Raw genomic sequence first — 24,945 nt, 5'->3', positions numbered from 1 at the left:
GGAATTCAGATCTGTGGCCATGGCTGAAACTACGGACATAAATGATTGTCATCTAGTTCTAACTTGTAAGAGTCTGTGCCTAATCCATGGGAGTAAATCAGGCATTCCAAAAGTGGCATTAGCCCTGATGGACTTGCTCTCTCCGATTCCTAAATTGTGGGGTGTTTGCAAGTCACCCTTCTGACTTACGAAGCTGGCTAAAGACAGGAGAGTAGTTGTAGAGTCACCAAGTGGCAAAGACAAAAATTGTGGGCCATGCCTTTTATCTGTCCTCGGTGCTTTTTTCTAGTAGGAGCTGGTATTATGGTAAAGTCACCAGTGTTTGCATTACATAATCCACCTGCAGATCTGAAAGAAATAATACAGCCTTTTTAAGTAGCTAATTGTCTCGGAGCATAATTGAGACCCTAGGTGTACCTGGGCCATTTGAGTTTTTTCCCTGTCGACCTCAGCTCTCTCTCTGGTCCACAATTTAAATCCAGTTTCAAGTGTCCATTCATGCATTAAAAAAATATATATTTATTGAGTACTTATGTGCCAGGCATTGTTCTGCATGCTTGGAATACATCAGTGAAGAAAATGAACAAAAATTTCTGTCCTTGTGGTTTTCATTCTGTTGGGAGGCAGTAGTCAACAGACAACACAATTAATAAATTACACAGTGTGTTAAGAAGATGTTAAGTGATACAGGAAAAAAAATAATAAAGCAGGGTTGGGATGTCGAGATTGCCAGATAGACTGCACTATTAAATCGGGTAGTCAGGTTGGTCTCCTTGAGAGCTTGAGATTTGAGGAAGGAGATGAGGTGCTTTGCCATGTGGATGTCTGGGAGAAGAGCAGAGCAGGCATTGTGAATAGCTACAGCAAAGGCCCTAAGGGAAAAGCATGCCTGACGTGTTTGAAGCACATTTAGGAGCGCAGAGTGGCTAAGGGGAGAAGGTCAGAGAAAGCAGAGGACCGGATTATTTAAGGCTTTGTAGGGCATCAGAGCAACTTTCACATTTACTTAAAGTCAGCTGGGAGCTGTTGCGGGTCATTGAATAGAAGAGTGACGTGATCTGACTTTAGGTCTAAAAGGACCCCTCTGGCTGCTGGGTGGAGAATAGGTGATGGAGGTGAGGAGGAGCCAAGAAGATCTCTTAGGAGGCCATTGCGGTAATCCAGGAGAGAGACAGTAGTGACCCAGATGAGAGTTGTAGCAATGGAAGATGTAAGTACCGGTCAAATTCTGGATATATTTTGAGGTGGAGCTTGCATGATTTCTTGATGGTTTGGGTGTGAGATATGAGAGAAAGAGAGCAGTCAAGGACTCCAGGATCTGGACCTGAGCAGTTTGAAGGATAGGTTGCCATCAGTCGCAGTGAAGAAACTGCAGATGAAACAGACTTTGAGAGGCAAGGTAACATACGAGTAATTAAGCTTTGGACCTTTAAGTTTGAGATGGCTACTAGACTTCCAAGGAGAGATGACAGGTAGCCAGTTGGATAGACATGTGGAGTTTCAGAAGAGAGGCAAATGCATGGCATTTAAAACCATGAGCCTGGATGAGATCACCAAGGGAGTAAGTGTAGTAGATAAAGTGGACCAAGGACTCAGCCTAGGTACATTCCACCATCAGGAGAAGAGAAGGAACCAGCAAAGGAGACTGACAAAGAATGACCAGCAAGGTAGGAAAACCAAGACAGTAGAATCCTAGGATCAAGCTGAGTGTTCTTCAGATGGCAGGAACAGTCAGCTATGCCAGATGCTGCTGGTAGGTCAAGTAAGATGAGAACTGAAAACTGACCTCTGGATTTAGCAATGTGGGCTGTCACTAGTGACACCAATAGCTATAACCTCCATAATCGCAATTTCATGCATCCCACTCTCTGAACACAACCGAATTTTCCAGCACACTTCCTTCCTACAGTGCCTCAGTCCAACTATTCTTCAACTCCACTGCGACTTCAAAACTATCACTTTTGCACTGACCCTCTCCCCACTGATTTTCTCTTTCCTACCGTGTTGTAGCTATTGGTAATGATAAAGTCTTAGGGCATGACTGGGAATACATGGCCAAAGTGGGGGAGAGGACAACATCGGTAAAAGACATTTAGTGAACGGAGAGTTAAATTGTTGGAAGGGTCATCTCTGTGGTTATTGAACTTGCTAGGAATTCTTCAGTATTGGAGAAAATGACAGTGAACCAGTAATTAAAATTATGAAGAAATGAGGGGAAAATGGAGGGGAGAGGGTCTTGTTGGATGATGGTAGTGAAGTTCTTGGACACCTGCCATAGTCTTTGTGAAACTATCAGGAGGCTTTTATATTTGGGGGGATTTTAGGAATAATTTAATTCATCGTTTCTCAGCTGAGACCCACTGAGGGTAGGGGAGTGCATTTCAAATGCTACACCCTCCCTTGCAAGGTACTTGCCTGGCTCCCAGTGACAGTTACTTTAGTAAGCCTGTATTCCCCGTTGGCGGATAGGATGACAACTCTCTCAACTACATTGGGTTAAAAACTGTTAGACACTTTTGAGCTAGTCTCTTCTCTCCAGTTTAGGAATGGCTATGATAGCGTCCTTGCCAGATGACCATCCATCCTTTTTAGTTAAATGCTTCAAATAATAGGTACTTCAGTACTTTGTAAAATAGTCTTAGATGCAATTCATTGCATAGAGAAATCAAAGAACTGTTTTTATAATTACTAGCAGATGCAGAATCTTTTTATGCTAGTAGTGTTGGGGGGAGGACACTTGCTTTACTTTGTCACAGAGCTGAGAATAAATGGTGACAGTTTTCTCTCTGGATGATGATGTATTTTCCCTGCCTCTCACTGTTACTAGCTTTCCTTTTGATCCCTTGTCTTCCTAGTCTTCCTAGGAGGTGAAGAAAATTCCAGCGGAATTGGGAAAAAATTTAGCTCCGGGCTACTGAAGTAATCAAGGGAATGGGAAAAATGGAGATTGTCTAAAGTAGTTAAGTTTGGAAAAACCAAAGCTAAGAAGGGATTTAACTGGAATCTGTAGTATAGGATATGTATAGGGTAGATTCAGATTGGATTTCCCAAAGCCCAGACCATTATAACTTTGATTTCAAATAAAATGAAAGCATTATTGAACATGGAAGGAGGTAGTTTATGGAGCGCATTACATTAAGCGGCGATCTAAGCAGAAAATGGGTATGTTCCAAAAGGGCCTGCAATGAGTTCTCATGAATGGCTGTTGTACCTCATTCAAGCGGGGAAGGTACTTTGCCTGAACTTTTAAGGCTTATATCTTGGAGAGTAATCATGTTTTTCTTCCCACTGTTTTTCTATGCAGTATATTTTTCTATCAAGTCTTATACTGGCTGGACTGACTCATGTTCTTGAATTTGGTAGAATTTAATAAAGGGCATTGTTTTATTTAGTTTGATAGTGTACATGGCTTAGCCAAGTAAAGGCACTTATGATGTAGAATCTCCATGCATGCTTCTGGTGGGATATCTTCCTTTTACAGATGGGGAAGGGGTGGCCTCAGGGAAGGTCGGTGAGTTGGCCATACTCACACAGTGCGTCAGTAGCTAAGGTAGGACCAGACGGCAGATCCTCTGACCAGGATTGTTGTGTGCTCTTCCATTATAGTGTGTCGATTTACATTATTGGCTGGTTAGAGAAATGAACGCAGAGTAGTTAGGTAATTTATCCAGGCTGCACATGGGAAATTATTGGTAGAGTCATATGAGTTCATTCCCTACAGACCCTCCTCAGCTTAGGTGTTCTGGCATGCGTAGGATTTTAATAAGACAGACTGGAAGTAGTGATCATATCTGAGATTTGGACTTTTTTGCTTATTGCATTTAAAATAAACCCTTTCAAAAAATCCTTTTAATTTTAGAGTTTTTATTTATTTTAAATTTTATATGCTTTTATTGAAATATATTTGACACACAATGTTGTTAGTTTTAGGTGTACAACACAGTGATTCAACAAGTCCATACTTTATGCTGTGCTCACCACAGGTGTGGTCCTGTCACCATGTCGCTATTATAGTACCACTGATTGTATTCTCTATGCTGTGCCGAAACTCCCCAAGATTATTCATTCTGTAACTAGAAGACTGTACCTTCCACTTCTCTTCACCCATTTTCCCCACCCCTTACGCCCCCACAACCATCAGTTTGTTCTCTACCTATGAGTCTGTTTTCACTTTTTGTTTGGTTTGTTTTGTTTTTTAGATTCCACATATAAGTGAAATCATATGGTATTTGTCTTTTTCTTTCTGACTTGTTTCACTGAGCATAATACCTTCTAGGTCCATTCGTGTCGTCACAAATGATAAAATCGTATTCCTTTTTATGACCGAGAAGTATTCCATTGTGTGTATATATGCTACATCTTTATTCATTCATCTGTTGATGGACACTTGGGTTGCTTCCACATCTTGGCTGTTGTAGGTAATGCTGTAGTAGACATAGGGGTGCATGTACCTTTTCAAATTAGTGCTTTTTTATCCTTTGGGTAAGTACCCAGTAATGGAATAACTGGATCATATAATATTTTTATTTTTAATTTTTTGAGGAACCTCCATACTGTTTTCCACAGTGACTGCACCAATTTCAAGAAAATAGAAAATAGATTTCTATTGTTTCTTGAGGTAGGCCCATCACTATAAATTTCTCTAAGGGAAATTTTGCTTGGAGGGATGCTTCTGCTGCATCCCAGAGATTTTGGACCATTGTGTTTCCATTTTCATTTGTCTCCATGCCTTCTTTTCATTTCCTCTGATTTCTTCATTGACCCTTTGGTTGTTCAGTAGCATGTTTTTTAGCCACCATGTTTGTGTTTTTTTCCAGTGTTTTTTTTTTCTTGTAATTAATTTCCAGTTTCATATCATTGTGGTCAGAAAAGATGCATGATAGGATCTCAATCTTAAGTTTATAGAGACTTGTTTTATGGCCTAACGTATGATCTGTCCTAGAGAATGTTTCATGCATACTTGAAAAGAATATTCTGTCATTTTTGGATGCTTTGTACATTATCTGTTAAATCCATCTAGTCTAATGCGTCTTTCAGAGACACCATTTCTTTATTGATTTTCTGTCTCAATAATCTACCCATTGATGTAACTGGGGTGCCAAAGTCCCCCCTATTATTGTAGTATTGTTCGTTTCTCCCTTTATGTCTGTTAATATTTACTCTGTGTATTTAAGTGCCCCAATGTTGATGCATAGATATTTACAATGTCATATTCTCTCGTTGGATTTAAAATAAATCCCTTTTAAAAGGCTGTCTGAAATGATGTTGACACTACCTCTATTCCATTGTCCTGCACTTAATCCAAACCATAGATGAAGCTCGTTATTTAATGTAATAAATACTTACACATTACTTGTGAGTGAAAGAAAGTTTATTTTAAATTATTTAGTGTCTCAAGAGAGTATTCTCTTCAATTTGTGTTAAAACTCTTATATAGGGGTGCCAGGGTGGCTCAATGGGTTAAAGCCTCTGCCTTCGCCTCAGGTCATGATCTCAGGGTCCTGGGATCAAGCCCCACGTCGTTTTTGTTACTTAATTTCATATTGTAAAACAGGTTTATACAATATTATTATTATTATATTATATATATTATATATATAACATATATTATTATACTACTAAAATTGTAGGCAAATTATTATCCTAGAAAGAGATTTAAAAATTTTCCTAATTTGAAAATCTTCCTAATACAAGATGTAACTTTTGGGTTATCTTATAGTAACCTAGTTTTATATTCTTGGTTCTACCAGTGTCTTATTTCATAAACTAAGGTATGCATTCTTAATTGGGCATTGTTGTTGCCCACAAAGGGGTGAAAATTGATTCCTGGGGAGGGGAGGCAAAAGAATTACTCATTTTATGTATAAAGCACAGATACATATATATCTCTATAAGCATATATACAGTCAGTATATTTGTGTAATTAATATTTCAGTGGGGAAGGTGTGTCATAATTAGGGAAAAAAATGTCTAAAAAGGCCTTGAGTAGAGTGCATCTTTGTCCTAGTTCTTGGCACAGAACTCCTAAGGTAATATAATCAATTAATATTTAGTTTTTGTCCTGGCTCCTAATATAGCTCCAGAGATATAAAGATGAAAGGAGCATCTTTTGGTATTCAATAACAAGCCCCTTTCAACCACACCTGAGTTTATGTTAATGAAGTGAACTTTGGAAAGCCCCTGAAGATGAGGGCTGGTTTTAAGGGAACCAGCCTTGTGATGAGAGGGTTAGACCTTTAACCTCGCCCCCTGACTCCTGGGACTGGAGGTTGAATTAGTTACCAAGAGCCTGTGATTTAATCAGCTGTGCCTGTGTAATGGAACCTCCCTAAAAACTCTGAGCAACCTTCGAGGTTGGTGAATACCCCCGAGGCGCTGGGAAGATAACACACCATGATGCATTACCCCACACCTCTCTTTCATCCAGCTGTTCCTGAGTTACGTTTTTGTATTGAAAATTGGTAATTTAGTAAGTAAACTGTGTTTTGGAATCCTGTGAGCCATTCTAGCAAATAACTGAACTTGAGGAAGGGGTTGTGGAAATTCCCAGTTTGTAGCCAGTTGGAGTAAAGGTATCAACCGGAGACTTGCAGTTGGTGTCTGAAGTTGGCTGGGAAGGAGGGCAGCCTTGTGGCATTGAGCCCTTAACCTGAGGGGTCTGTGCTAACTCTAGGCAGTTAGTGTCAGAATTATAAATTGTAGGACACCCATCCAGTTGGCATCCTGTGAGAACTGGAGAGTTGTGTGGTTTGGAAAAACCCACACATCTGGTGTCAGAAGTGTTGGTTATGAGTAAAGAAGGAAACAGAAATTTTTCCCTTAGGGGCCATGATGAAAATGTTTGAGAAACAGTGAGGTGAAGGATATATTATAAGCTCTTCCTTAGAGGAAATCCCCAGATACCACTGTATTCATTGTAAAGGTCAAACTTCTAGGGAGGTTAGGGTTTCCAATATTTGCATTAAAGGTGTGACTTCCAGTGGTCCAGGAAATGAAGTGGTTAGGACTGCCTTTATAATTGGGTCGTGTTTTTTTTAGATTTCTCTATCAACTTGATCACTGCGTAACCTTTCCTGTAATGTCTTGCCTCACATTTCCTCGACCTGAAAGGCTGGCTGTGGCTCAGGAAAAGGGATGTGGATAAAATCTCAGCTGCCTACTTGAGTTACCCTCAGCCCCTGTCAGAGGGGGCTCATGGCTGTAGGGGGGCCTACCATATGGGTCATCTTTGTTTATAATTTGATAATATCTCTTTATGAGCATCAGGAACGGAGAACCTGAGGGTCAGTACTTTACACCAGCTATGACAGATTTTAAAAGTTGACCCCTCCTCACCTGGTGGTTCAGTCCATTAAGCATCTGACTTGGGATCGAGCCCCACATTGGGCTCCATGCTCAGCATGGAGTCTGCTTGAAATTCTCTCTCTCTCTTTCTCTCTCTCTCTCTCTCTCTCCCTCTGCTCTTCCTGTCTCTCCTTCTCTCAAGTAAAATAAATAAATAAAATCTTCCCCCCAAAAAAGTGTTGACTCCTCCTACCCTTTTTCTGGTCTCCAATGAGAGTGCCTTCTCTTTCCATTTGTCTGGTACATCAGAAGGCCTCATTGCACCATACTTTGTTATCACTGGAAGGGCTGGGTATCATACTCAGTGCTGTGCCTGGAACTTGGGAGGCACTTGTTAAATAAGACTTGGTTTTAAGGGCAGGGAAAAGAAGCTAGGTAGTAGAAGACTGATGAGTTTGTTTTTCAGATGAAGTTGTCACTTACTGTTTTACATAAGAAGGTAGCATTATACACAGTGTCCTTATTTCAGGTTTCAGTTAGTGTTACCCTGTAGTGTTACCCCGAGGTCCCCATCCCTGGCTTTGTCGTCTGAGCACTGGTGAGGGCCATGGGGCGGGGGAGTAGTCTGTACTTGTGGCTCTTGGGTGTTCAGTGGCCTTTTTATAACAAATAACCACCACTGAGTGAAGGGCAAGGAAGGGAGATTTTATCTTATGCTGTTATTAATCAGTGAAGGAGGGATTACACTGTACAAATACTACAGTTGTGACTTTGATCCCCCCAGGGGTAAACAATAATTGTAGAGATTGAATTTCAAAAGCGCTGAGAATTTATTTTTAGTGTATCTATTATAGTTTAATCTCTAGTGATGCAGGTGGGTAAGGATTAAGTGATGTTTAATCATGGAAACAATGATTTTTTCATTTAATGGTTTTCGATGTTCCCGTTATAAATGTAAAAAATTATTCATCTATTAATGCAGGTCCTCCTGAATTTACTGGTAACAAGATACCAAAGTAGAAGTCCCAGATTCCAGTTTAAGGATGAATTGGGACTGATGTACAGAGCGGTGGTGAGAAATAAGTACCAAAACACAAGGTTTATGTGGCTGCCCGATACCTGGTCTACTCTCCTGAGAAAGTAGATGGCTAATGCCTTTTGTATAATTTTTTTTTTAAAGAGAGGGCAAAAATGATTAAATATTTAGTCATTAAATTTAATGTTACAGAAAATAAAACAACATCAAACTAAGAGGAAGAATGGTTAATGAAGAGGGTTTTAGTGGGGTTTGTCTCTGCCTTGGTCATCTTGAGAAAATGGTGTCATGGCTCTGGATTCCAGTTTCCTCATCTCTGGTTAGGGTAGAATTCTACCAACATCACATTCTGTGGAACTGCACTCTTTGAGTCAGACTGAGTTGCTCCTCTTGTTTATTACATGCCTAACATTGTGGAACTTCTGAAGAAATGATTTGAACAATCTCCTATGCTTGTCTGTCAGTGTTGTGGTCAAAAATAAAATAAATAGATTTCTGTTCGTGTGTGTGTGGGGGTGTGTGTTGAAGGCATGATTTGATGGAAGAGATTGTGTTGTAAAGAGAACAAGGGGAAGAAGAAATTGTGAACAATTAGAGAAGATAGAAGGGAATAAATGAGTCCAGTGATTAGACTTTGTTTTTTAAAATATCACCCCCCAAATTGTCCATAAGCAAATAAAAAGTGGGAGATCTGTTCAGGTTTTCCCCCCTGGAGGTGGGGCTTCCTTGTGTAGCCACCTTGCAAAACATATTTGGTAGTTTTCCTTTGGAATTCTTTTTAGAGCTGTTTACAAACCACGTAAAAAAAGTCATCTTTATGGTAACATCTTGTTTCCTTACTCTTATTACTCCTCACACTTAGTTCTGAATGAAAAAAAAATTGTCAAAATCAAAAAGACTTGATTCTAAACTTTCCTTTGAGGATTTTTTTTAAGAGTGTGCTTCTGACTCTGGAGATAGGACTACAATGGAGCCATTAATGAAATTAGTATAATGCTTTCCTTTAGAACTTTGGGAAAGACAGAACTCATTCTGCTGTTCAGTTCAGTTTATTAAGAATTTGTGTGTATACAAATTTAAAAAAATCAAAAGACATTTGTGTGTATGCATGCAAAGAAAAAAAGATCAGGAGGACATATGTCAAAGGATCGATTGGCATGTTTCATGATTTCGTTTTCTTTATACTTTTCTCTATTTTCCAAAATTTCCACAATGAACTTTTTTTTACAATCAGGAAAAAGGGGAAAAGCATAGTCTGGTGACTTTGTGGACATGCTCATTCTGTCTTCAAGCATGGTCAGAAACCGTTCTTAACTTTGAGCAGGTGTCATGGGGGAGCACAGATTCACTTTTGTGCACTCAAAGCCAGGGTTACCGCCAGCTACAGGACATCAAAGTTTTGTCTTTTGAAGCACTGATTTCTTAAAAGAGAATAATTCTTTTTGATTTCAGAAAGGTTCCTTTCAGTATGACAAGCAGAAGTGGAGTATGTTAAAAATGTGTAGGCTTGTTTCCCAAATACTAGCGAAATCATTTCTGAGGCAGTACGCGCTTAAAATAAGTTTTTATGCAAACTGTATGGTATGATTTAAAAATACCATTCAAAAAATAGGCACGGCTTCTCTGAGTAAGTTGAGCTGTCTTCGTTGTGGTATAAGTTTGGTCATGTGTATCACATTGTAGAAAAAATTTTTTTTTGTGGGGAGAGAAGAGGGATGTAAAGAAGACTTAAAATATGGGGAACACTTGAACTTCTTAAGATGATGCCAAATAATTGCTGCTTTAAAGAAATAAAAGCTGAATATGAAGACAAAAAATATTTAATGGGTCATCTAAGACATGGTGGGGGTGTGGCCCTGGAGGTTCTTACTAGTAGCCGTGTGTATACATTTGAAGTAAACACTTCTCTATTCAGCAATGCTTGCAGCCTCTGTCTGAGTCATTTCAAGCTGTCAGCAGATTTTGCAGCATCTTTCGTATATTTAGCACTATGCTAAAATTTCCCTTTTGGCCCAGGTTTTCAGTTCTCCAAGCGTCTCATGCAATGTTCACACAATTGCTGTGTGAAGTGCATTTTATGTCTTGTATAGTAATACTGTGCTTTTAGATTTATAAGAAGATATCCAAACAGTGTCATATATATGAAATTTTCTGGAATTTTCTTATTTAAAAATAAGTATATAAACAGGAGCTCCTCCTCAAGGGACTTCACATCTTTATTCTAGTGCTATAGCTTTGTTTCTGATGCTTCTGGAAGAATTCTGTGCTACTGACTGGCACCATTAGATTTTTTTTTCATGATACCATACTTTTTAATGTCTAGTATTCTGCAGGTGCCAGTTTAGTAGTCTGAAACTGAATCAGATGTTTTTAAGACCAGAGTTTAATACACTTAGCTGTGCCTTCCAGAATAACTTATTTTATACCACTTAACTTTCCTATTCTGGACCTCTGAACATCGAGAAGAACCAGTTCAATAGGTAGATTAATTTATTTCTTCCTAGTCTAGTATTTTCTGGCATCAATAAAACCAGAGATGCTAAAGCCAATTTCAACAGCTACCTGCTAAAGGAATAAATTCTTCTTAATAGGGATGACATTTCCATGCCCTGGGTCCTGGGGCGAAAAGTCTGGCAAACAAGAAAAGCTTTATGTCGTCCTTTCCTATGAGAATAGTTTTACAGTGGGTGCTCATAGGCAGAATTTTGCTAAATACATTTTAAACTAGGCAAGATTGAAAGTTTCTTTAAAACCATAGGTGTATAAAATATCACCCAAGTTTTTTGGAGCCAAATGAATGTGCAAGCAATCTGCTTTGGGTGAGCAAAAATGAATTGTTTTTCTAATCATGAAAATTGACATGTTTCTAACCTCCTTAAAATATAAGCAGTAGAACATAGTGGACTGTCAGTTTGACTATGTTTCTCCATTGTTTATAAGAAAATTCTGAGCAAAAGTGCTTCCAGCTTATTATAATTAGCTTGAAACCTGATTATAAACTTGTAGTTATCAGTGAACCTTAAAAGGACTAGGAAATTTAAGATTCTTGGTTTTTTTATTTAGTAAATAAACTTTTAAAAAGTCTAGCTGATTCGAAGTTACTGTTAGCAGGGTGAAAGAGTGTCTTTTCATAAAATCACAGACTTCTAGAGCAGAAGGGACTGGAACAACCATGAATACCCTCTTATTTTATAGAGCAGAAAATTGAGACGCAGAAAGATTGATGAATTTGCCCACTTTGTCACACTGGTAGGCAGAGCCAGGAGTGAAATCCAGGCCTTCTGATCTGTAACCCAGTTCTCTTCCCACTATTCAGACTTTTTCATCATCTTATTCATTATTAGAAGTGCGGCATTCACTTTTTTATTGATTAAATACACATAGTATATAATCATTACATTAAAAAAGGTCCCTTTGAGTAGGTAAACACATGAACGTGGAAGCAAAGTCCACAGGCACACAAAGGTTCGTGGCTTGCCATGCTGAGTCTAGCTCTCCTAACTCCTATCCATCTCAGATCTCTCCTTGGAAGCAGCCACTATAAAAAAGAATAGACCATTTTGATCTAATGACTTGTCTAAACTGACACAATATTACATTATTCTTCCCAAACTGCAACTTGGCCTGCCAAGTTTAGGTAATGCCTGACGGAGGAAAAACATAAGGTGCAGAATTGGAATATGGAGAGATTTATGAATTGCATTTGAAAATTACCCAAAGCCCAACGCTTTTCCAGTAATCGAAGTGAGGGCTCTCTTACAGCAGGACTCTGTGACTCAGATAATGCCCTTCATACAGAGAGCCTCGAGTATGAGAGCTCTCATAATGTGGAAAATCCCTGTCGGAGTATTGAACTGGGTACAACAGCTTTAAAATTAGCACACTGGCCAAAAAGAAGGAATTACGCTGATGTTTAAATAAACCTCCTGAGCCTCTGTACAGCCAGCCATCAGTGTGAGACACCATATGGACCTACTTCTCTTGGCCTCTGAGCCTCCGCTGCCTACCTTGAGGACACCTTAGGGCTTGGTCCTTGGATGGGTGCACCCAAGCATTTGGTCTGGAACGTTCCCGGCAGAGTGAGCAAGTTGTACGAGGAGGTGAAAGGGGCCCCAGGGGTACCAGGGCGCCGCTGACCCTGCTGCTACTGTTGGGAGTGTGGCGTGGGAAAAGCAGGGCATGCACAGCCGCCCGTGTGCTAAGAGGTCAGGCTGGAGAAAGCTGCCGGCCTCTGCGCAGCAAGACAGATCTTGAAGGAGGCCGGAGACCGCAAGTGTTTCTCTTTTTTCACTACGTCTGTGTGACTGTGTGACAAGAGGTTTTACCTGAGAGGGGAGAGGACACCGGAAATTATAGGTGGTTTAAAGAGCTGAGAATGGGTTCAGGGAAGAGAGGGAGAGAGGAAAGACAAGGGGAGGGAAGTTGTCTTTTTGAGAGACGTTCTTTGACTCATATACCATTAGACTGTTAGAGAGTGGGTTTCACATTCTACTCTAAGGCAGTGATTTTTTTTTTCCCCCCAAACTTCCCTGATCCTAAGATTCTTTGGGGATACTTGCTTAAAGTTCAACCTCCAGGGCACCTGGCCGGCTCAGTCAGAAGAGCATGCCCCCCAACTAATAACATCTTTAGTGAAGTTAGAAGTGGTTTTTTAAACATTTTTTATTTAAATTCAATTCAGTTAACATATAGTCTCTTACTGGTTTCAGAGGTAGAGTTCAATGATTCATCAGTTGCATACATCACCTGGTGCTCATTCCATCACATGCCCTCCTTAAGATCCATTACCCATCCTTCCACCCCCCACCCCAGAACCCTCAGTTTCCTATAGTTAAGAGTCTCTTGTGGTTTGCCTCCCTCTCTGTTTTCATCTTATTTTTCTTTCCCTTCCTCTGTGTTCATCTGTTTTGTTTCCTAAATTCCACATGAGTTTAATCATATGGCATTTGTCGTTCTCTGACTCATTTCGCTTAGCATGATATCCTCCAGTTTTATCCACGTTGTTGCAAATGGCAGATTTCATTCTTTTTGATGGCTGAGTAGTATTTCGGTGTGTGTGTGTGTGTGTGTGTGTGTGTGTGTGTGTGTGTGTGTGAGAGAGAGAGAGAGAGAGAGAGAGAGATCCATTCATCTGTTGATTGACATCTGGGCTCTCCATATTTTGGTGACTGTGGACGTTGCTGCTATAAATATTGAGGTGCACGTGCCCCTTCAAATCACTATGTTTGGGTCCTTTGGATAAATACCTAGTAGTGCAATTGCTGGGTTGTAGGGTAGCTCTATTTTTTACCTTTTAGGAACCTTCATACTGTTTTCCGGGGTGACTGTACCCATCAACACTGTAAGAGGGTTCCCCTTTCTCCACATCCTCACCAACATCTGTTGTTTCCTAACTTGTTAATTTCAGCCATTCCAACCGGTGTGAGGTGGTATGTTATGGTGGTTTTGATTTGTATTTCCCTGGTGTGGAGTGATGTTGAGCACTTTTTTCATGTGTCTGTTGGCCATTTGCATGTCTTTGGACAAATGTTTGTTCCTGTCCGTCTGCCCACTTCTTAATTGGATTATTTGTTTGGGAATTGAGTTTGATTAAGTTCTTAATAGATTTTGAATACTAGTCCTTTATCTGATAAGACATTTGCAAATACCTTCTCCCATTCTGCCCATTGTCTTTTACTTCTGTTGACTGTTTCCTTTGCTGTGGAAAAGCTTTTTATCCTGATGAAGTCCTAATAGTTGCTAATTTTTGCTTTTGTTTCCCTTGCCTTTGGAGACAGGTCTAGCAACAAGAAGTTGCTGTGGCTGACGTCAAAGAGGCTGCTGCCTGTGTTCTCCTCAAGGATTTTGTTGAATTCTTGACTCACGTTTAGGTCTTTCATCCACTTTGAGTCTATTTTTGTGTGTGGTATAAGGAAATGGTCCAGTTTCATTCTTCTGCATGTGGCTGTCCAATTTTTCCACCACCATTTGTTGAAGAGACTGTCTTTTTTCCATTGGACATTCTTTCCTGATTTGTTGAAGATTAGTTGATCGTAGAGTTGAGGGTCCATTTTTGGGGTCTCTGTTCTGTTCCATTGACCTGTGTCTCTTTTTGTGGCAGTTCCATACTGTCTTGATGATCACAGCTCTGTGATACAGCTTGAAGTCTGGAATTGTGATACCTCCAGCTTTGGTTTTCTTTTTCAGTGTTACTTTGGCTATTTGGGTCTTTTCTGGTTCCATACAAATTTTAGGATTGTTTGTTCCAGCTCTGTGAAAAATGCTGACAGTATTTTGATGGGGATTGCATTGAATGTGTAGACTGCTCTAGGTAGCGTAGAAATTTTAACAATATTAGTTCTTCCAACCCATGAGAATGGAGTGTTTTTCCATTTCTTTGTCTTCCTCAATTTCTTTCATAAGCATTCTATAGTTTTCTGAGTATATCTCCTTTACCTCTTTGGTTAGGTTTATTCCTAGGTATCTTTTGGGTTTTGGTACAATTATAAATGGGATCAATTCCTTGATTTCTCTTTCCTCTGCTTCATTGTTAGTGTATAGAAATGCAACTGACTTCTGTGCATTGATTTTGTATCCTGTGACTTTGCTGAATTCCTGTATCAGTTCTAGCAATTTTTTTGTGGAGTCTTTCAGGTTATCTACGTAGAGTACCAGGTCATCTTGGAGAGTGAAAGTTTGACTTCTTTGCCGATTTGGATGCCTTTTATTTCTTTTTGTTCGATGAGCATGCCTCTCTTGATCTTGGGGTTGACTCTCGTTCTCAGGTTTGTGAGTGTAGAGATTACTAAAAATAAATCAACTTGAAAACAAAAAAATAAAATGAAAGTTCAGCTTCCTTGGCATCTGCCCCAGAGATTCTGGCTGCATGTTCCTTTTCCCCTGATAATAATGCCTTTGTGTTGATTTTTTAAAAATGTTTCTGGACATTTAAAATATTGTTTAAAACACCAGAATATTGGTTCATAGTGACTGTTGAAACATAAGTGCTGTTAGGGGCGCCTGGGTGGCTCAGCTAGTTAAGCATCTGCCTTCAGCTCAGGTCATGATCCCAGCGTCCTGTGATCGAGCCCCTTGTTGGGCTTCTTGCTCAGTTGCGAGTCTGCTTCTCCCTCTCCCTCTGTTTTCCCCTCCCCTTTGGCTCATGTTCTTGCTCTCTCTCAAATAAATAAAGTAAAAAAAAAAAAAAAAAGAAACATGGGTGCTCTTAACCTTTGCAAAAGAACCACCAAGTGGTCTTGTTTGTTGTAATGGCCCTGCCATTATATTAGACCCAGATCCCTGTCTGTGAGTTTTAAGTTATTCAGATTTGAAAGAGTATGGTAATTTTTGGTGACTTTTTTTTTTAAGAAGTTTTTATTCACAAAAATTCGTATTTTCATATAATAATTATAAAGAAAATGCAAGCATGAGTTAAGACCTATACATTCCTGATGTCGTCCAACAGTAAAAGTTTCTGTAGTTAAAACTTTTATAATGAGGCAATAGCCACTGTTTGTTTCTTCATCACGGTCATTTTAACATTTTAAAATGTAAATAACAAATTTCAGTGATTGTATTGTTTTCTTTTCAGATAGGAACCAAGGCTTTAGCCTTCTTAGTTCATTGGCTGGAGCAAACCATAGCATTGGATCAGCAGATATGTGTGCCTCAGAGGTAAAGTTTCTTCCTGGATCCCTTCAGAGCTTTGGTTTTTTTCTCATTGTCTTTGTAAGTCTTTATACCATTGTCATTTTTTCCTTTCCATTTAAGAGGCAGCAGACAATAGTAGACCAAGGGTAAAAAGAGAACCTAAAACAGTCCTCTTGTGCCTGGTACCTGTTGCGAGAAGGCTGGTTCAGCATTAAAGCAATAAGCCCTCTCAAGATGTTTACAGTTTGGGCTGTTCCATGGGGTTTTTGTTTTGGTTTGGTTTAGTTTGGTTTTGCTAGAGGCTTTAAAAAACGTGCTAGGATTTCCTTGAGACATAAAGTTGCCTCCCGAATCTTTATAAAATAGAATTGATGGTTCTTTGTCAGTATTCCTATGTCTGAAGCCCTGTACCAATCTGAGGCAGGGTCCCTGCCTTCAGTGGGCTTCATCGTCTGACTTCGACCTGTGTCCTCAAGGATTTGGGTTCGAGTGTACGTGGGTCAGCATGCTGGAACCAAGAGCAGACTGCACAGCAGACTGCCGTATTGTCTCCCCAGGCATCTTTTTCATCAGTCTCGACCACTTTGTGATATGCTTATGTCCATTTTCACATTTTGAATAAAACGTGGCTCTTAAACAAAAGGCGTGTTTTAGTAGCCAACAGCAGAATCATAATACTTTCTGGTTTTTCCTGAAGGGAAAATACTCCTGAGTTAGTGAATTTTTAGCCTCTTATTTATTTTTTTAATGTGACATTGCTCTTTCTTCCATCTCTCCTTGTCTCTAGCTTCTGTTACTGCTTCTCTAAAGCCAACCAGGGAGGGGAAGTGTGAGTCTTTCTGGCTTTAGTTCTGAAATAGCCTCCTATTAAATTAGTGCTCATGTCTGTTTTCCTCAACAGCAGCCCCATTTGCCAGCAGCAGCGAGGACTGAATCTCCCTTGGATCATCGGGGCAGTGCATCTAACACAACAGACACTCGGGCTGAGACCATCGCGGGTAAGTTCCTCCTTTGGCTGCCAGGAGACTGCTCTGTGGAACTTGGAAGAGGTATGGGGCATAAATCATCTGGGGGGACATTGACTTGAAACATGAGCAAGGGAAGAAAATCGATAGTGTACCCCAAGTGAATGTGAGCTTCGTGGACGGCTATCAGAAAAGGAGGGAGAATAACCACAGAAGCAGACTGTGGGTACCATTTTCTCTGATTCTTGTAGCAGGATCTTGGTTCAGATCATCTTAACGGAGACAGACAGAACCAGGTGGTGAAACAGCTTTATATCTCCATATTCCAGTTTTTTTCATAGTATTTAACAGTTGGCAGGATTGATGCTAACAAGAATAATACAACTTTATAAGCCCTTTCACATCCTTTGAAAGTTCTTTTAGATCTACTTTCTCATGTTTGGTAATGAAGTTTGGCAGAGAAGTTATTTTATGGAGATGGAGCTGAGGCCCAGAGCAGTTTAAGAACTTGTCCAAGGGCATCTAACAAGAAGGTCCCAGAACTGAGACTAGAATCCATTCTGACGTCCAAAAGCCAAGAAATGTAGTTGACAGTAACTGTAAATGTCCTTTTATTGGGAAACTACTAACATCTCTGCTTTCTTTTTATGCCACAGAGAGCCCAACATGCAGGATTTGCAAAACTATTTCTGATTAGAAGAGAGTCCATGTAGAAAACTTAAGTGTTTGGTAATAGACACATATTAAGAAGGAAAAATTACGTATAATCTCTTTTCTCTTTAGCATGTTCAACCTTGTCTTCTCACTTGGGTCTCTCCTATTGGCTTTAGACCCACTAAAGTCTCTGCCATGAAAAAAAAACAGTCACCACACTAACCTAAATAACTTGGGGAAATAGCATTCTGACCGGATACCAGGAGGCCCCAAACAGAAACAGTGGAACAGAAATAGCAAACTCTGTTTAATACATTTGAATGTCATAAGGGTATGGTTTAGAAATGCTGAAATTATGTATATTTTGTATATATCAGGGTTGAAAAAATCAGAAAATATAGAGAATGAGAGCTTGGTTTCTCACTGTCTGAGAAAGAAGCCAAATCTAAGGAAAGGAAAAAGCTGGGATGAACCCTTGGTTCTGGGCTGGAACTCAAGGTATTAGCATGATGACATACTTACAGTTAGAGTGATAGAGCAATAAACAGAGATAGGCGTGTGCATGTTAGTGTGTGTGTGTGTGTGTTTCCTACCTATTTCCACTGAGAGGGCCTGGAAGCACTCACACTCCCAATAGACGTTGACACCCTTAGCATTCAGATCTTGCTTTTTAAATACCTTTTGCCAATAAAAGGATCCAGGGGCACTTGGAAAAGTAATTGATTCTAGGTCCGGGGCAGGAAGAATGCAGGATGCTGAACCTAGAGCCATCTCCTGGGGCCAGAAAGTAAGGAACTACTGACAGAAGGGGTGGGAGTGTGTTGAAGGGGCACCAAGCCAACCTTGGAGAGAGCTTCCAGTGGCCGACGCTGGAGCAGTGTGACCAGCGAGATCGAATTTAGTATTGGGCTGTAACCCATAGAACAAAATAAATATCTGTAAATCCAGGCTAATATAAGAAATAACTGGGCAAGAAAGGGCGGCTCTTCCTTGCAGAAGAATTCTAATTAATACACGTGGAAGGAATGAGGGAAAGAAAAGTCCTTGTCAGCCACGATCAGAATCCACCGATGGATGTTAGAATTAGTAGATGAAAGTTTGCGAAGAAACGTGACAGCTACTAAAGTAGCTCTCCCGAGATACTGACTTAATACAAAAAGGAAGATAGTAACTTTGCCCTGGAGAAACCCGGCAGGTAGCCTTTCAGTGGTGTTGAAGCTCACCAGCAGTAAGGTGCGCGGACATCCTGTGCCCCCTGCTGGGGCACCAGAAGGACTCATCATGCCTCTGGTCTCCGTGCCAGAGGTGTGTGACCTCAGTCTCCTAGGAAAACATCCAACAAACCCATACGGAGGGACTGTCTACAAAATCACTCTTCAGAAGTGTCAAAGCCATGACAGACGAGGAAAGACTATAAGGAATGGTCACACATTGAAGAAGACTACAGAGATATCGTAGCCGAATTCTGTGTAAGCTTCTGAAACAGGATGCTAGGGAGAAAAGTGACGAAGGTGGAATGAAGTCTGTAGTTTGGTTAATAGCACTGTACCATTATTAACTTCTCGACGTGTGTCGTACTGCGGCTAGATAAGAGGTTAAAGCTAGGGGATGAAGGTGGAACCCTACTGTTTTTGCAACTTTTTTGTAATGCTAAAATTGTTTCAAATTTTTTTAAAAAAAGTAAAAACCAAGCCAACAGGGGTAAAACACTTGTCAATCCCACATCTTCCTCCTCTCTTTATTGGAGGGTGAACTTCTTTCCATCCCTCACCTCCCATTACTCTTTAGCTCACTCCCACCTAGTTTTTGCCCCATTTGCTACTAAAGCAGTTCACCAGCAACCTCTAGACCACTAAAGGTAATAGGCACCTCCCAGTCCTTGTCTTGACCTCTTGGCAGCTTTCAATATTCCAGATCAGTCCCTTTTTGAAGCTTTTTCTCTTGCTGACCCGACACGTCTCCTCGTTTTCTTCTGACTTCTCTGGTTATTCTTTTCCTTTCTCTGTTAGATGACCCTCCTTCATCCGGCCTCTCAAGATTGCCATTCCTCGGTGCTCCATCTAAACTCCTCTGCCAAACCCATATTTAAGCATGGAGTGATTCTGTGCGCGTCCAGCTACCATGTATGCGTAGATAAATCACAGATTCTTAACCGCCAGCCCTGTGCATCTGCTGCCTACATGAAACTTCCCCTGAACCAAAGCAAATTTATGAGCTAAAGTGCATTCTTAACACCAGATTATCTGCATGGCATTGTAGTTGATGTGGAGAATTAGAAGCTGTCCTTGTCTTCAAGCAGCTTACACCTTAAAACTGTAGAGATGGGCCTTGCAGTATAATGCTCATGGTCGTGGACTCGGAGTCCCGGACAACTGGGTTCAAATCATGGCTCTGCCAGTAATGGTGAGATGACCTTGAGTGAGTTATTTAGCCTCTCTACAGGCCCTAGTTTCCCTTTCTATAAAATAAAATTTTTCCTCATGAATCTGTCGCAGAAATGAAATGGAATCATGGGGCCCCTGGGTGGCTCGATTGATGAAGCATCCAACTCTTGACTTTGGCTCAGGTCATGATCTTGGGGTCGTGGGATTGAGCCCCCCACCCCAGGTGAGCTCTACGCTCCGTGAGGAGTCTGCTTGAGGATTCTATCTCTCCCTCCCCCACTCCCTGTCCCCCGGCTCACACACACTCTCTCCCTCTCTAAAAAGTATGGGATGAATTCTAGAGAAGGAGACCTGTGAACTGGGCTGGCTAGGAAAGACTTCCTAGAGGTGTTCAGCATAGAGTGGAGAGTAAGAATGCTGATTAAAAATAAACTGTGTAAAGATATAACAGGCTGTGATAGAAATAATAAAGGATTTGTAGTAAGGAAATAGGTAGGCATTGGCTTTCCTGCCGAGTAGCTATAATTTTAGATGAGTTCATTTTTAAAGCCAGCTTCTTCATGTGTAAATCACAGGCATCGCTTACTGCCCTAACCACCTTATATAGTGGCTGTCCGTAATGGGAAAATATTTGTCGTACAGGAAAAATGTTATAACTTCCAGACGTCTGTGTTGATCGGTACCCCTCAGTGGAGAGGGTGGCCTTTAGAGTTGGAAACACCTAAGTGTGAATCCGCTGCGTTCACACCGGCTGTGACCATGAGCAAGTCACTTCAACTCACAGCTCTACCTTTCTTATCTCTAAGATGAAACCAAGTTCTTTGCCTCAGTGTAATGTTGTAAGGATAAAATAAGTTTACTCTTCATTTGTGGAGGCCCACTAGCAGCCAGGCAGGGGGAGCACCACACACAGGAAAGCGGGGACACATGGAGGAATCATTCAGTGATGACTCCCATCAAAGCTAAGATCGATTGCTGTATGACTGTGTATTTAGCACACGCAGAAGTCATTTCGGGCAAATAACGTGACAAATCGTTTTTTCAGATCCCATGTTAGATCTGGATATTCAAGAATTAGCCAGTCTTACTACTGGTGGAGGAGATTTGGAGAATTTTGAAAGACTGTTTTCAAAGTTAAAGGAAATGAAAGGTAATTGGCTCCATCATGTCTAACATGTTCCTCTCCTGGCGCTCCTCTATTTTATATGGTAGGATTTTGTTTTGTAACCACTGATTGGATTCCATCCTCTGGTCTCAGCTGTCTGGAGACACCTGGTGACTGGGGGACTGTGCCATCCTCTGTTGGTAGAAATTCCCCCGAGGAAAGTTTTCCTCTTTCTTCACTCTCTCTCCTCTTACTTTCCCTTCTTTTCTTGCCTCTCTCGGTTTCTTTCAGTGTGTCTCATTAACCTGGAATCAGTAAGATCCCTGCCAGTTTTCTCACATCATCCCCATGTGGAAAATCGGGAAGACTTAAACTCCCTAACAGCTGTAATGACTGCACCATAAGTATTTGTCTTTGAAACCCATCTCCCATCTTCTAGCTTTAGAACATCCGTACACTCCAGACTCTCCTGTGCTATTAAGCGAATTTCTTAAGGTCTGTTTTCCCCCTAGACAAGGCTGCGACGCTTCCTCACGAGCAAAGAAAGTTGCATGCAGAAAAGGTGAGACGACCAGCCACATATTTATTGAGTATCTATGAGAACGTCTGGTGCTGTTAGGTATCCCACTCATTGACTTTTAGATGTCTCAGTGTGAACTTTTCATTGGATGGTAGCTTGAAACTAATTGAATGTTTACACAGTAGTAATATAATTGCTGTAGTCAAACCAAGATTTTTCAAATGTTGAGTGACATGGAACGTTCATTGAGACTCAGGATGTTTGCCTTCCTAACTGTTGGGCTGGAAAACCCTTAGTCGTTTTGTTTTGTTCTGTTTTGTTATTACCAACGCGACACATGTTCTTGGCAGGAAATGTATGTGGTTTATGGTATTTCATTGTATGAATGTGCCCTCATTTATCCATTTCCCTTTTGGACATTTAGGTCATGTGCGTTTTTTTGCTTCTATAAGTAGAGAAGCTATGCATAATCTTACACACCATCACCTTTGTATGTCACTCTGATTTCGTCCTTAGTGTAAATTTCTCAAAGTGGAAGTCCCAGGTCAGGGTCTCCAAGGGTTTGGCTACCCAGGGCTGGAGGGCTGGAGGGCAGGGTGTAGAGTGTTAGGCCTTGATCAGCTCAGTGTATTGACTGACTCATGAACCAAGCTGCAGGGTAGCTCTTGCCTAAAATGTGCTGCATGCTTCTCTCCACAGGTGGCCAAAGCCTTCTGGATGGCAATTGGGGGAGACAGAGATGAAATCGAAGGCCTTTCCTCTGATGAAGAACACTAAGTCGCCCACACTAGGATTTGACTGCCTCAGACTCTTCCCTACTGCACTCAGTTCTGTTTGGCCAGACTTCCCAGCATCCTGTTGGCCTCCTGACTTAGTTCTAGGGCTGCCTTACTTTTAGTTTTTAGTAGGGGGTAGTGGGGCTTTTCTCCCTCAGTATAGTGGAAGGGAGTGAGGAAGGTAATGCCAGCAAGGAGTGACAGTTTTCCCAGTACAGAGGCCTGGGTGGTTTGCCCCAGCTGCAGGAGGAGGCCACCATGCCATTCCCGGCCCACCTTTCGCAGAGTGTCCTCTGCAGTCACACTCTGTCACTGTGGATCAGGAACTGGTGCCGCCTTTCCTCAGGCTTCTGGATTTTCCGCCTGCAGGGAGCTTGCCCACCCTGAGCTTTGGTGCTTTCGATGGTAGGGAAGGAAGCAGCAGACTTGATTTGTGCCACGCAATAGGTGGGCCTGGAGTCACTGGCTCTCAGCTCAGTCTCGTGCAAAAAAATGTCTCTGGCTGTTTCTTGTGAAAGAGTGTCTCAGCTCACACCAGAAACTACTGAGAAACGAGGGTGAATTTTTAGACAATGATAGAGGAGGCCAAGGTGTCCTCCTCTGGTAGGGATAAACAAACCCATCTACCAGGTTGCTCTTATTGTGGGGGGCGTGGTTTGTGTTTAAGAGAGAGAAAGAAACTTCAGGAATTCCCTGTTCTGGGCCACTGAAGCGGTCTGTGACCTTAATCTGGAGGCTTTTGCATTAGTCCTACCAGGAGGAAACTCGTCTTCCTGAGAGCTCGTGAGACATCAGAGCTGTGCTGTCACACTTTATACCCTCAAAACAAGGCAACTTTCCCCTCTTTGTCTCTGAGAACCCAACAGATCACTGCCAGCACAGTCACACTGCAGGGTGCGTGAGCCAGAGAAGGAGGGAAAGGATGTGAGAGGTCAGTGTGACGTGCAGGGCTCGGAGTGGGGGCTCAGCTTCGGGGGAGCCGATCCCCACAGGGAACGTTTCCTAAAGAAGGGTGGGAAATACAGCAAATAAAAATCCCTACTTCTGTGTTTGTAGACACTTGGGAATGTATGCCATTGACCTTCACTGTGGTAGCCATTGTCACAGTTCTAGACTGGCGCATGGTGCCCCAACTGGCTGATGCTGGCGAACAGGCTGACAGCCCCTCCTGGCTTAGCGTGGACTGCGAACTCCTTAGGTCACCAGCAGAAACAAGCTTCAGACCCCTCTGTGCCCCGCTAATCTCTGCAGAAGGAATGGCGGGAGGAGTGGAATGCTCCAGGCCCTGGGCCAGGGCAGCCTTGACCAAGGAGGGGACGGTTTCAGTGATTGGAGCATTCAGGAAGAGCCATCATTGCAGGCAACATTGGCAGTTATCTTGCTTGGTGACCCTTTCTCCCCCCTTTCCTTCTTTTTCCCCCCTCCCTCTTTTAACTATTCTGAAGGTCTTTGAGACAATAGTTGATCACCATTCCATCATCTTTGAGGTGGCTGCATTAGCTGTTGATAAGAATGCAAGGGAGGTTGGCTCTGGGGTTGCAAAATGAAAGGCAGAATATTCTTAAAACATGAAGGGTTTCAGAAAATATATCAGGTCACATGGTTAGGGAACACAGACTAGAAAAAGCTGTGAATGTGATTTTCTGGATTAAACAAAGCCAGGTGATTAAAATATTTATAAAGTCTGCTAATGTGTGTTATGATTGTTGTTTTTAGCAGGGCCTGTGTTGGGGAAGGCTTCCTTCACACTGGGTGTAGGTAGTGAATAACTGGAGAGTAGGTCAAACTCACAATTTTGGAGTCTCCCACATACATGTGTGTCAACTGACCTTTTCAAGACCTCAGCGTTCGGGGCATCTGGATGGCTCATGGGGTTAAGCCTCTGCCTTCGGCTCAGGTCATGATCTCAGGGTTCTGGGATCGAGCCCCGCATTGGGCTCCGTGCTTGGCGGGGAGTGCTTCTCCCTCTGCTCATCCTCTGCTCATGCAAGCATGCATGTGTGTGTGCAAGCTTACATGCATGCACACACACACATACACTCTCTCTCAAAAACAATAAAAACTTGAAGACCTCAGCTTTTGGGGGCTGTTGGCCCCTTCCAGGGGACATCGGGGATAAAGTGTCCAGTGCTTGTCTCCTAAAGGCCCATGGTAAGGAGAGTGATCATGAGCTAATAGTGTAATAAAAGTTGTATTCTACCTGGCCACCTGCGTGGCTCAGTCGCTTAAGTGTTTGACTCTTGATTTCGGCTCAGGTCATGATCTCAGGGTTGTGAGATCAAGCCCTGAGTTGGGCTCTGCACTGGGCGAGGGGTCTGCTTAGGATTTTCTCTTTCCCTCTGCCCCTCCCCACCCCTCTCCCACTCCCCCCAAAAAAAAAAGAAAAGAAAAAGTTGCAGTCTATCTAATGTGATCTATGTACATGCCAACACAAGTTCCAATGGACAGTCTGGGATTTTAAGTGAGACTCGGGTTCTCCCCCCAGCATTTCTCTATTTGTGTAACAGAGTCGGGCATGGAGTAGGCCCTGAATTTTGGCATTGATTTGGATATGCTAGTTTGAAAAAACTGATGACAAAAAGTTTGAAGGTC

At 41.6% G+C, this 24,945-nt stretch overlaps 1 protein-coding gene across 4 annotated transcripts in view; it reads left to right on the top strand.

The window, feature by feature from the left end:
- AAGAB (alpha and gamma adaptin binding protein) overlaps positions 1–24,032 on the top strand; it is a 50,076-nt gene extending 26,044 nt beyond the window's left edge. Inside the window, exons 6-10 of one of the 4 annotated variants that reach the window (XM_047738485.1) lie at positions 15,891–15,973; positions 16,851–16,947; positions 20,998–21,102; positions 21,570–21,619; positions 22,277–24,032. In XM_047738485.1, coding sequence (XP_047594441.1) covers positions 15,891–15,973; positions 16,851–16,947; positions 20,998–21,102; positions 21,570–21,619; positions 22,277–22,354 — 413 coding nt within the window. In that variant the 3' untranslated portion in view covers positions 22,355–24,032. Of the gene's footprint in view, positions 1–15,890; positions 15,974–16,850; positions 16,999–20,997; positions 21,103–21,496; positions 21,620–22,276 lie in introns of all 4 variants that reach the window. The other 3 variants (XM_047738484.1, XM_047738483.1, XM_047738482.1) reach the window with 3 other exon arrangements.
- Positions 24,033–24,945: the final 913 nt, after the last annotated feature.

This window comes from Lutra lutra, chromosome 7 (genome assembly GCF_902655055.1).
Source record: "Lutra lutra chromosome 7, mLutLut1.2, whole genome shotgun sequence".
Taxonomy (NCBI): domain Eukaryota; kingdom Metazoa; phylum Chordata; class Mammalia; order Carnivora; family Mustelidae; genus Lutra; species Lutra lutra.
The sequence above is the reverse complement of the archived record's forward strand: the minus strand, read 5'-3'. Positions and strand labels throughout refer to the sequence as shown.